General features: G+C 44.8%; 1 protein-coding gene across 1 annotated transcript in view; it reads right to left on the bottom strand.

Annotated features, from left to right (window-relative positions):
* LOC141975625 (potassium voltage-gated channel subfamily KQT member 1-like) overlaps positions 1 to 13,378 on the bottom strand; it is a 737,650-nt gene that overhangs the window by 613,977 nt on the left and 110,295 nt on the right. The window contains exon 10 of the mRNA XM_074936161.1: positions 11,614 to 11,776. Within this exon, the coding sequence (XP_074792262.1) occupies positions 11,614 to 11,776 (163 nt within the window). The remainder of the gene's footprint in view (positions 1 to 11,613; positions 11,777 to 13,378) is intronic.

Here is a 13,378-nt window from a genome sequence, read left to right as displayed (position 1 = left end):
AGAAAGCTTATACCTGACTGGATAGTTGATATTTGAAAATGAAACTTTGCAAATGCATAGAAAAGGATGTCAGTCTCATTAAAATGATCCTTTTATTCTCCTGCTTGGCTTGCTTCTTCATATCGATAATTTGTTCTAGTTATCTCAAGTGTCTCATCTAAGCCCTATAGGTATACTAGCAGATGTCCAGGCAAAAGCTCCCTCTTCCCTGGCCACTCTGACACCCCCTCTGGGTGGGGTTGGTGGCCTGTGATATACAGAAGGTCAGACGAGGCAATCCGGTGGTCCTTTCTGGCCTTAAACTATGATGCTATGATACTAGACCTCTTTGCAGCAGAAGATATAGACCACAGCAATGGTGGCAGAGAAAGATAAAACCTGATTTCTGGGCTGTAAAGCAAAGTCAGAGTTTCTGTCCTAACAACCTGAAATGAGGAGGAGGAAGCTGGGCTCAGTACTGAAAAAGAAAATTGTATAGTGATCCTGAGAAGAGTAAATCAGTGCGTAAGAGCTCTTGATTAAGAGCACTAGAAATGCAGAGCAAGAAAATACAGCAAAGAGTACCTTTTAGGTCTTTTCACAAAGTCATATTCTGAAGACTTGCTCTTGGTGGTTCATCACTTGGTAAATCCATGCTGCCTCTACTGAGGTGGAGATATAGATATATATTTTTTTTTCCCATTGACACGAATTTTTCTTTAACCTTTCCAGATATGATCTGTACGGACTGGGTTTGCTGCCACTGTAGCAGCAGATCCATGTTTGTACGGGATAAATTTAATGTCTTCAGAATGACTCCAAAAACAATTGCTCACCAAGAATCTGGAAGCACTCAAGGAGTTTGGGCAAACACCACAGTTGTTTGTCCCTCGTGGTTAGTAAAGAAAAGGCAGAGAAATATTAGGTCCACTGTATGCTGAGATTGCCAGCACTCTTTGGGAAGGTAGGATACTGGCAACCCTCATTCATGTCTCTCCCTTGTGCTAAATGAACTCAGCAATTAATGCCCTAAGCTTCTCTTTTGGGGGAGAAAGTAATTGAGAAGGAGCTGTCCTGTCATGAGGGGTTCCTGTCTGGAGGCCTCAGATTTCCCCGATCCTTCCATTTGACTTTAAGCCTGGATGGACACAAAAAATGGCATTTGTCTCACTGGTGAAGATCTCATACTAATGGGCAATTGTCAGGTGTCCAGACTTTTTTTTAATACATTAATAAAAATCAGCAACGTTTAACAACACTGGTCACAAGCATAAGGCTCATCTCCTCTTCTCGTAAGCATTCATGTCAGAGCGAAGTGTGGGGAGGAATTGCTTGTTTGTAGAGGATGGCCATTTTTGCCCACCTGTGGAATTATATATATTTATGTCTATTAATTAAGCCTGAGCTCTCTGGAAGGGCACAGTCTATAAATCCAAGAATATAAACATTATAGGCAACAACTAATATCCCAAAACGCAGCTGAGCCCTGGTCTACACTAGGAGTTTAGGTCGAATTGAGCAGCGTTAAATCGATGTAAACCTGCACCTGTCCACACGATGAAGCACTTTTTTTCAACTTAAAAGGCTCTTAAAATCGATTTCCTTAATCCACCTCTGACAAGTGGATTAGCGCTTAAATCGGCCTTGTCGGGTTGAATTTGGGGTACTGTGGACGCAATTAGACGGTATTGGCCTCCGGGAGCTATCCCAGAGTGCTCTATTGTGACCGCTCTGGACAGCACTCTCAACTTAGATGCACGGGCCAGGTAGACAGGAAAAGGCCCGTGAACTTTTGAATTTCAACGTCCTGTTTGCATGGTCATCTGCAGCTTGCCACGCTGGCCAGAGCTCCTCAGCAGACGTGACCATGCAGAGCTCATCAGCAGAGGTGACCATGATGGAGTCCCAGAATCGCAAAATAGCTCCAGTATGGACCGAACGGGAGGTACAGGATCTGATTGCTGTATGGGGAGAGGAATCCATGCTATCAGAACTCCGTTCCAGTTTTTGAAATGCCAAAACATTTGTCAAAATCTCCCAGGGCATGAAGGACAGAGGCCATAACAGAGACCCGAAGCAATGCCGCGTGAAACTGAAGGAGCTGAGGCAAGCCTACCAGAAAACCAGAGAGGCAAACGGCCGCTCCGGGTCAGAGCCCCAAACATGCCGCTTCTATGATGAGCTGCATGCCATTTTAGGGGGTTCAGCCACCACAACCCCAGCCGTGTTGTTTGACTCCTTCAATGGAGATGGAGGCAACACAGAAGCAGGTTGTGGGGACAAGGAAGATTATGATGATGAAGTTGTAGATAGCTCACAGCAAGCAAGGGAAAACCAGTTTTCCCGACAGCCAGGAACTGTTTCTCACCCTGGACCTGGAGGCAGTCCCCACCGGACCCACCCAAGGCTGCCTCCCGGACCCGCCAGGCAGAGAAGGGACCTCTGGTGAGTGTACCTTTTAAAATACTATACATGGTTTAAAAGCAAGCATGTTTAATGATTAATTTGCCCTGGCATTCGCGGCTCTCCTGGATGTAATCCCAAAGCCTTTGCAAAAGGTTTCTGGGGAGAGCAGCCTTATTCCGCCCACCATGGCAGGACACTTTACCACACCAGGCCAGTAGCACGTACTCGGGAATCATTGTAGAACAAAGCATTGCAGTGTATGTTTGCTGGCGTTCAAACAACATCCGTTCTTTATCTCTCTGTGTTATCCTCAGGAGAGTGATATCATTCATGGTCACCTGGTTGAAATAGGGTGCTTTTCTTAAGGGGACATGCAGAGGTGCCCATTCCTGCTGGGCTGTTTGCCTGTGGCTGAACAGAAATGTTCCCCGCTGTTAGCTGGGGGGGGAGGGGGGACTAGCCACGTGGTGGGGGGAGGCAAAATGCAACCTTGGAACGAAAGCACATGTGCTGTGTATGTAATGTTAACAGCAAGGTTTACCGTGAAAGAGTGTACCCATTGTTCTAGAAAAATGTGTCCTTTTAAATACCACTGCCTCTTTTTTTTCCTCCACCAGCTGCATGTGTTTCAATGATCACAGGATCTTCTCCTTCCCAGAGGCTAGTGAAGATTAGAAGGCGAAAAAAAACCACTCATGATGAAATGTTCTCTGAGCTCATGGTGTCCTCCCACACTGACATAGCACAGACGACTGCGTGGAGGCAGACAATGTCAGAGTGCAGGAAAGCACAATATGACTGGGAGGAGAGGTGGCAGGCTGAAGAGAGGGCTGAAGCTCAAAATGTGGCGGCAGCGTGATGAGAGGAAGCAGGATTCAATGCTGAGGCTGCTGGAGGATCAAACCAATATGCTCCAGCGTATGGCTGAGCTGCAGGAAAGGCAGCAGGAGCACAGACCGCTGCTACAGCCCCCGTGTAACCAACCGCCCTCCTCCCCAAGTTCCATAGCCTCCTCACCCAGAAGCCCAAGAACGCGGTGGGGGGGCCTCCGGCCACCCGGCCACTCCACCCCAGAGGATTGCCCAAGCAACAGAAGGCTGGCATTCAATAAGTTTTAAAGTTTTAAACTTTTAAAGTGCTGTGTGGCCTTGTCCTTCTCTCCTCCACCACCCCTCCTGCTGCTTCTCTCCTCCACCACCCCTCCCGGGCTACCTTGGTAGTTAGCCCCCTATTTGTCTGATGAATAAAGAATGCATGAATGTGAAGCAACAATGACTTTATTGCCTCTGCAAGCGGTGATCAAAGGGAGGAGGGGAGGATGGTTAGCTTACAGGGAAGTAGAGTGAACCAAGGGGTGGTGGGTGTCATCATGGAGAAACAAACAGAACTTTCACACCGTAGCCTGGCCAGTCATGAAACTAGTTTTCAAAGCTTCTCTGATGCGCACCGCGCCCTCCTGTGCTCTTCTATCCGCCCTAGTGTCTGGCTGTGTGAAACCAGCAGCCAGGCGATTTGTCTCAATCTCCCCTTTACTCTCACAGATATTATGGAGCGCACAGCAAGCAGTAATAACAGTGGGAATATTGGTTTCGCTGAGGTTTAACCGAGTCAGTAAACTGCGCCAGCGCGCTTTTAAACATCCACATGCACATTCTACCACCATTCTGCACTTGCTCAGCCTGTAGTTGAACAGCTCCTGACTACTGTCCAGGCTGCCTGTGTATGGCTTCATGAGCCATGGCATTAAGGGGTAGGCTGGGTCCCCAAGGATAACTATAGGCATTTCAACGTCCCCAACGGTTATTTTCTGGTCTGGGAATAAAGTCCCTTCTTGCAGCTTTTGAAACAGACCAGAGTTCCTGAAGATGCGAGCGTCGTGTACCTTTCCCGGCCATCCCACGTCGATGTTGGTGAAACGTCCCTTGTGATCCACCAGTGCTTGCAGCACTATTGAAAAGTACCCCTTGCGGTTTATGTACTCGCCGGCTTGGTGCTCCGGTGCCAAGATAGGGATATGGGTTCCGTCTATGGCCCCACCACAGTTAGGGAATCCCATTGCAGCAAAGCCATCCATTATGACTTGCACATTTCCCAGGGTCACTACCCTTGATATCAGCAGATCTTTGATTGCGTTGGCTACTTGCATCACAGCAGCCCCCACAGTAGATTTGCCCACTCCAAATTGATTCCCAACTGACCGGTAGCTGTCTGGCATTGCAAGCTTCCACAGGGCTATCGCCACTCGCTTCTCAACTGTGAGGGCTGCTCTCATCTTGGTATTCTTGCGCCTCAGGGCAGGGGAAAGCAAATCACAAAGTTCCATAAAAGTGCCCTTACGCATGCCAAAGTTTCACAACCACTGAGAATCGTCCCAGACCTGCAAAACTATGCGGTCCCACCAGTCTGTGCTTGTTTCCCGAGCCCGGAATCGGCGTTCCACCGCATGAACCTGGCCCATTAGCGCCATGATGCCCACATTGCCAGGGCCCCTGCTTTGAGAGAAGTCTGTGTCCATGTCCTCATCGCTCACGTTACCGCGCTGACGTCGCCTCCTCGCCCGGTAGCGCTTTGCCAGGTTCCGGTGCTGCATATACTGCTGGATAATGCGCGTGCTGTTTAATGTGCTCCTAATTGCCAAAGTGATCTGAGCGGGCTCCATGCTTGCCATGGTATGGCGTCTGCACAGAAAAAAGGCGCGGAACGATTGTCTGCCGTTGCCCTGATGGAGGGAGGGGCGACTGATGACATGGCTTACAGCGTTGGCTTACAGGGAATTAAAATCAACAAAGGGGGTGGTTTTGCGAGAAACAGAATGGCCCCCTCAAGGATAGAACTCAAAACCTGAAGCATAGAACTCAAAACTGGGTTTGGCAGGCCATTGATTTCACAGAGGGAAGGAGTAGAAAATGAATACACAACAAATCTGGTCTATTTCTTGTTTTGAGCCACTTCATCTATCTTTACACATCTTGCTGGCAGCAGACTGTGCAGTACGACCGCTAGCCGTCGTCATCTCCTGGGTGCTCGGCAGAAGACGGTGCAGTATGACTAGCCATCATATTCTGCTGGCTGGAGGTTAAAAGACAGTGCACTGCCAGTAGGACTGAATCGCCACGAGACGAAACTTAAAAGGGAAATGACCTGGCTGAGTCACTCCCATGTTTGCCCAGGCGCCCGATTAAAAGAGCACCCAGGACTACGTTGATGCCTGCTACCAGTCATACTGCACTGTCTGCTGCCAAAAGGCAATTAACTGCTGCTGTGTAGCAATGCAGTACCACGTCTGCCAGCACCCAAGAGACATACGGTGACGGTTTGCTGAGCGGGCTCCATGCTTGCCGTGGTATGACGTCTGCACAGGTAACTCAAGAAAAAAGGTGCAAAACAATTGTCTGCCCCTGCTTTCATGGAGGGAGGGAGGGAGGGGAGGGAGGGAACGGGGGCCTGACGATATGTACCCAGAACCACCCGCAACAATGTTTTAGCCCCATCAGGCACTGGGATTTCTACCCAGAATTCACATGGGCGACGGAGACTGCGTGAACTGTGGGATAGCCACCCACGGTGCAATGCTCCAGAAGTCGATGGTTGCCTCAGTACTGTGGACACACTCCACTGACTACATGCACTTAGAGCACTTTTGTGGGGACACACAATCAACTGTATAAAACCGCTTTCTACAAAACCGACTTCTATAAATTCGACCTAATTTCATAGTGTAGACACAAATGTGGCCCACACAATGTACTCACATACTGTACTCTAGGTGTTGGGCAGTGTAGGGAGCCAGGGTGGCTCCCCTCCGAACCAGAGGGTAAAGAGACACCCTTTCTGCCTGAGTGGGCTGGGCCAGGCCAAGCTTCCGCCAATCCCCGGAAGGGGAAGGGTGGGACAGGAAGTACAAAGGGCGGGGCCCTCTGCCCAGTGAGGAGAGCACCAGGGAGGGAGACAGACACAGGCTGCTCCCTCGCGATCCTGCTGCTGACCCAGGTGAAGCCCTGGGCAAGGAGGAGCCTGACCGGGAGGAAGGCCTGTGGCAACCAGGGCTGCCAGCCGCTGAATACCCAGAGGACCTGGAGGGGCCTGACTGCAGCCCGGGCCAGCGTGAGTCCGATACCGAGGGGGAGCGGGAGTGGTCCGCAGCGGAATACTCGGACTAGATGGAGGGACCGGAGCTGCCCGCAGCGGAATACCCGGAGGAGATGGAGGGACCGGAGCGACCCGCCTGAGAGACCGGGTAGGAAGTAGCCCAGGGGCCTAACTACACCGTGGGGTGGGTGTGTTTGGTCAGCGGGCGCGGACGGCCCCGCTGACCCAGCGGCGGGACTTTCGCCTCCCGCCTCTGTCAGGGCCCTGGGCTGGAACACAGTGGAGTTGGGTGGGCCTGCGTTCCCCTACCCCAGCGCTCCCCTGCCTGAGGGGCGCGCTACTGACTCTGGCCGGCACACCTTTCCCGCTAATTCCCCAACGCCCAGAAGGTGTGGCTGAGGCCTGCCACGGAGACCATAGCTCTCCATCGCCCCTAAGGGCTCGGAGGACCGACCGACACCTGTCACAGGCAGGAAATAAAAATTCAAGGTTTTAAAAGTATATGAAGCATAATCTTGCTAGGAACATTTAAAAGCTGATGAAAGGCTAATGATGAATGAGGAATAAAGGGAGATATTACAGTGAAATAAAGGAAACGAACATCCCACTGGAAAATTGAGAGGCCATTAAATCTAGGGTAATTCTCCGAGGATTAAGATTGCTTCTCCATCATCATCAATCATCATCATAAGTCATGTACTGCACATTCTTCAACCAAGGTAAAGAAACAGTTTATATTACACCTGCCAAAACAGTGCAATTAAAAATACTTATTTCACAACACCACATTTTGTGCAGCATATTTCACTTGAGATCATTACAAACTGACTCCGCGAGTTAGTATTTATGAAAGGAACATTTTTCTAACATTGTTTTACACATATGAATAGTCCAAAAATTACTGATCTACCATATTTTTACAGATACTTTTTTTCTGAAGCATCACAGTTCATAAGTTCTCATTTCTCCCCTTGCTACTCACAAGCACCTGCTGTGACACTATGTTCACATCTGAATTAAACAGCTGGCAGGCACTTTTTAAAAAAAAAACCTAGAGATATGTTGCAAGGACAGATCAGTAGAGATGATGCAGCCTGACACCACTTAAGTTTGTCATAGTCTCTGTAAAACCCTCAGCTTCCACACACCTATGGCCAAGCCACTCCAGTCTATGGAACACTGAAAGGGCAGACAGTATCATCTCTGTCATTTACCATTCCTTTATCCCTTCCTAAACTCCTCCAATACTCTTCCATTTTCATTTCAGTTTCAGGGCGGAAGGGAGGGGAGGGGGGAATTCCCCCCCCCCTTTTGAAGCACCAGGCTGCAAGCCTTTAACTGCTCACAAGGGATCTTTGAGGAAAATCAGGTTAAAACTGTTAAGAAGGTCAAGCATATTTAGCCAATTAATCAATCTAGTTGGCTCAACATATTCTTGGAAGCTTTGTTACAGAAGGAATAAATCAGAAGAGGAAACACTGTGTAACTTAGCACTGCACTTTGGCTAAAGGAGATAAAGAAGATAGAAATACAGTTGGCCCTAGAATAGCATGCATTCTAGCATCTACAGCAAGAGTTGGCAACCTTCGGCATGCAGTCCATCACGGTAATCTGCTGGCGGGCCATGAGACAGTTTGTTTACGTTGACTGTCCACAGCCATGGCCGCCCACAGTTTGCTCTTTCCAGCCAATGGGAGCTGCGGAAAGCAGTGTGGGCCACAGGGATGTGCTGGCCGCCGCTTACCACAGCTCCCTTTGGTCAGGAATGGTGAACCGCAGCCACTGGAAGCTGCGGGGGGACATGCCTAGGAATGGTCAATGTAAACAAAATGCCACGAGGCCTGCCAGCGGATTACCCTGTTGAGCCGCGCGCCGAAGGTTGCTGACCACTGCTCTACAAATTGGAAAAAAAAACAACAACTTAATTCTCTCTCCACCCATCTGAAGGGATAAAAAAACACCTGATTTTCCTTTGTTACCAGCTGGTAGGGGCAGAAAGCACTACAAATATAAAGTTAGCCTTTTTAACATAATATTTCCAGCTAGACATAGCACTTTGAACACAGAAACAGCTGTAGCAGGTCAGACCAATGGGCCATTTAGCTCCGTATCCTGTCTTCTGAGAGCAGCCAATGCCAGATGATTTAGAGGGAATGAACACAACAGGGCAATTAGTAAGTGATCTATCTTCCAGTCCCAGATTCTGGCAGTAGGAGTTTTAGGGATACTCAGAGCATGGGTGGGGTCCCTGACCAACTTGGTTAATAGCCAATGATGGACCTATCCTCCATGAACTTATCTAATTTTTTTTTAAAGTTATACTTTTGACTTTGACAACATTCCCTGGCGATGAGTTCCATAGGTTAACTGTGCATTGTGTCAGGAAGTGCTTCCTTATATTTGTTTAACACTTGCTGCCTATTAATTTCATTGTGTGACTCCTGGTTCTTGTGTTATGTGAAGGGGTAAATAACACTTCACTATTCACTTTCTCCACACCATTCATGATTTTATAGACTTCTACCAATCCCCCCCTTAGTCATCTCTTTTCCAAGCTAAAACAGACAAATGTATGAAAACTGTTCCATATCCCTTAATCATTTGTATTGCCCTTTCCTGTACTTTTTCCAATTCTAATATATTTTTTAAGATGGGGTGACCAGACCTGCATGCAGTATTCAAGGTGTGGGTGTACCGTGGACTTATATAATGGCATTACATTTTTTGTTTTATTATCCATCCCTTTCCTGATGGTTGCTAACATTCTCTTAGCTTTTTTGATTGCTGCTACACATTGAGCAGATCTTTTCAGAGAACTATCCACAGTAACTCCAAGATCTCTTTCTTGAGTGGTAACATCTAATTTAGACCCCATCATTTTCTATGTATAGTTTGGAATATGTTTTCCAATTTGCATTACCTTGCATTTATCAACATTGAATTTCATCTGCCATTTTGTTACCCAGTCACCAAGTTTTGTGAGATCCCTTCATAACTTGGCAGTCAACTTTGGACTTACCTTATTTTGTGTCATCTGCAAACTTTGTCACCTCACGGTTTACCTCCTTTTCCAGATTTATGAATATGAATAGCACAATCCCAGTACAGATTCTTGGGGGAGCCCACAATTTACCTCTCCATTGTGAAAACTGACCAGTTTGCTTGTTCAAACTGTGAACACTTAAGGAATATTCTTTAAATGAACAACTGAACAGGCAGGGGAATGGACAAGGACTTTAATGTTCTTTTCTTTCTCTAACTTCTATGATGCCAAGGAACAAATAAAACTTAATTACCAATCACACTTTTCTCTTTTGCCTGTCACTGTCTGACTATTACTGCAATAGCTATATATCTAAGATGAAGCAAAATCTTCAAGTGAGAATGCATGCAAGCCAAGTTTTATAGCCATTACGAACAAATGAGAATGTCATGAGTAAATTATAAAAATACTCTAAGTTACAACGTAATACAAGAATGTAGTAGAGAGGTTAATCAAAGTATGAATAATTTATGTTGCTTTACCTTAAGATTCAATTCAAAACAATAAGAAAAATCAAAATATACATGAATGAAACCTTTAACCAATACATTAGTTTTAATCTGCATTTGGATGCACCCCATGGATATAAATAGCAACTAATTTTAAATGTAATTGCTTAATTAGTATATTTTTTAGAAGTAGCTAAAGATAGAGATTTGAGTGGTGTTCATTTACAGCAACCTCTAAGTAGCTGCCTCTCACTCTAGGTATACTGTATAAATAGCCCATCAAGAGGGCCCTTAGAGAGAGAAACCAGAATGTCATGTGCTTACACTTTTCTTAACTGATTTATTTTTGCTACTCAACAGCCTCTGTTGTTGGTTAGCGGATTATACAACCTAGCATAGCACTTGACCTTCATTCCTGTGGTCTATGAAGTCAAAGCTATTCAAAAAAGTCACCACCTTATTACACTGTGTTCAGCAGCAGCAGGTACACAGCATGTACTCTGAGAACAAATACATTTAAAAAGCAAACTATCGCACCACAAAAATCAGAGAAAAAAGCCGTCAAATCCTGTGACAGCCCAAATGCCATATTAGAAAATCCATTTAGTACAGAGATGCTAGGCAAGTTTATTGGAGACTCCTTGAATCCCATGTCAAACGGCAGAAGGCATGACGTTCTTCAAAGCTACCTGAAACAAATACTTTATTTACTGTACTTGGCCAGATCATTTCTGGATCCTTCATTTAGTCTAGCAGGTATTTGCAGGCTTCCAAAAGGGCAAGGTAGGAGCATGTGGAAACCATCCTCCAGTGAAATCTGCTTCCTCGGCTAGAGGCTTCGCTGGTCCAGGATTTGTACAGAGAGGGGGTTTTTACCCAAAAGACAACGGGAGGTAGTTTACAGATAGAAAAATTGGTTTTAAGAGGAGCTCTGAAATTTATTATACCAATACTATTTTATATGCACATTTATGTAGTGTCTTCCACCATTAAAAGTCTCAAAGCACTGTACAAACACAAGAATCTCTTTACTTAAGACTGAAATCCAGCCATTTCCAGAGTGAAATGCAGCTACTGTTTACAACACAGAACTTTAATGCAGGAAGTGAAGAAAAATACTGTTTCCAATTGAAACTATCATATCCACCTAGGTATAAAATATGTATATGCCACCCCATCATTGTCATATCTGCATGTCACGCTAGATATAAGATAAGAAAAACAAGTCTCACTTTCTCCCTTCCCAGTTGGTAGGAACTTGATTAAATTGACAGGTTATGTGTGTGTGTTGATAACATACTGAGGGAAAGCTAGGCTCATGGGATGAACTTTGCATTTAGTTCTCACTGTGGGGTGAGGTCTGTGCCAGAAATTTTAAAAGGCAGAACTAAACTGGCATTTTGGATTTTATGTACAGTATGTTGAACAAAAACACAATTCCTTTGATAGTCACAAAATATGTTAATTTATCTCCAATTTTACTATGTGGTGCCCACATTTGTCATTTAAATGGTCCTTGTTTTCAGATAAATTGCTTCATTAACTATTTTAAAATTGCATACACAAAGATTGTACCCTTTTGCCAGTTCTTTTAACAGTGTCTGCTTAAAACATTTGCAGCCCTAAACATAAATAGAAGTAAATTACCTCCAGGTTCATCAAGGTAAAAAGCCATGTCTTTTTTGTCTTCTCTTTCATCAATGTGATCATAAGTAATTTGTGGAATGGGTAAGGCAGTCTGTCCAGGATTTATTATTGGTGTCGAGCCATTATCACGCCCAGGTTTTCCTTTTCTTTTGTATCTTCTACACTGAAGCAATGGAAATGGGATAATAGCAAAGATATTAACTGCATGCAGAGAAAAGTGCAACACACTTGAGATTTATTATATAGTAAATTTGAATTTGATACTACAACTTAAGTTAATTAAGAAGTAAGGGTGAAATTTAGAGCCATGGCCAAGGTCAAATTCAAAGTCATGGCCAAAACCCTTGGCCAAGGTTTTCAAAACTGACACATTCTGGATGCCCAACTTTAAAACACCTTAAAGAGACCAAACTTCTAGTGAGCAGGCAGTCAATACTCTCTGAAAAGAAGGTCTCTCTAATTTTTCTCAAATTGGATGCCCAAAACTTGAGTATAAAACTGAGGCCCCAAAATTATGTGTTGTGACTATTTAACAATTGCACAGGCATCAAGGCCTTTTAGAAAGATAGAACAGAGGGCTAAGAGTAGAAAAACTCAAGATCTAATGGCTAGATTTCTTCAATAGTCTGAGAAAATTCAGAATTGCTGTAGCTTCTCTCCAGAGTGTACTGGTGCAGCTAGAGATTTCCCTATTTTCCCTGTCTGAGTAAGTAAATGAATTAAAAATTACATTAATATCAAACCTTGATTCTATATGATGTGCCAGGAACAGTACTAAAATGGGGAACTTGATGGAATCTAATATTATAATTCAAAATGTGTGTAAAAGGGAAGTCAACTATTAGAGATAAAGATTTGGGTAAAATATTGTAAACTTTAACAGGCTTTACCTCGTGGTCAATTCTGTTCGGAAAGAAAGGGGTTGTGTTCCTGTTGATTTCTTTTCATTTAAGTGATGAAGCAAAGTAGCAAGGCTAATGTTTGCAATTAAGCATGCTTATTCTATCAAGTTAGTGAAATACATCTGTGCTGAAAGAGGCCGTAAATAAAAGGAAGTGAAACCAAACTGTGTTTATAAGAACACTTGACCACAGAGTGGAATAATCAGAAATATAACTGATTAATAAAGCACAGATTCAGCTCAGTCATATGTACAAAGGTCCCGCCAATTTTGTTAAAACAAGGAGAACAGAAATGGAAAATGTACACAGATGTTCTAGTTTGAGAACAACGGTCACTGAAGTGACTTTGCGCTGTATAATGTACTCGTTTAAACAACATCAAAGACTATGGAGGTACTTTTTATAAAGTATGTGACCTCTAAATTGGATGTTTCAGTAGCTAGCAGAGTATTTTGATAGAGAAATTACAATTTGAGCAAGCATCACTGCAAAACTGGCTAAGAGATATGCCATAGAGAGGCTCCCGGAAAGCTATCCATGGAGATAAGTTGCTGACCAGAGCAAAACAGCTGGAGTTCAATGAAGGTCCTAAAATGATTGTACCAGCAGCTATGGCCTAACTTGTCTTTACATGAGCTGGTGTGACAAGCTGAATTGCAAAAAGAAATTGGAAAATTCCAGGCCCAATTGCAAGATCTCAAAAGCAGATGTCTCGTTCCATGATTGGACTAATTTATGTTGGACATTTCAATTCTTCAGTAAAAGTTTGGGTCACTATTTGGTTGGTCCATGCCAGCATCTCCAAGAAGAGGCACTAAATTGAACCACCCAGCAGCAATAGGATAAAACAGCCTGTCTCCTTC

Source organism: Natator depressus, chromosome 1 (assembly GCF_965152275.1).
Source record: "Natator depressus isolate rNatDep1 chromosome 1, rNatDep2.hap1, whole genome shotgun sequence".
NCBI lineage: Eukaryota > Metazoa > Chordata > Testudines > Cheloniidae > Natator > Natator depressus.
Note: the sequence above shows the minus strand (reverse complement) of the source record. Positions and strands in the feature narration are given on the sequence as shown.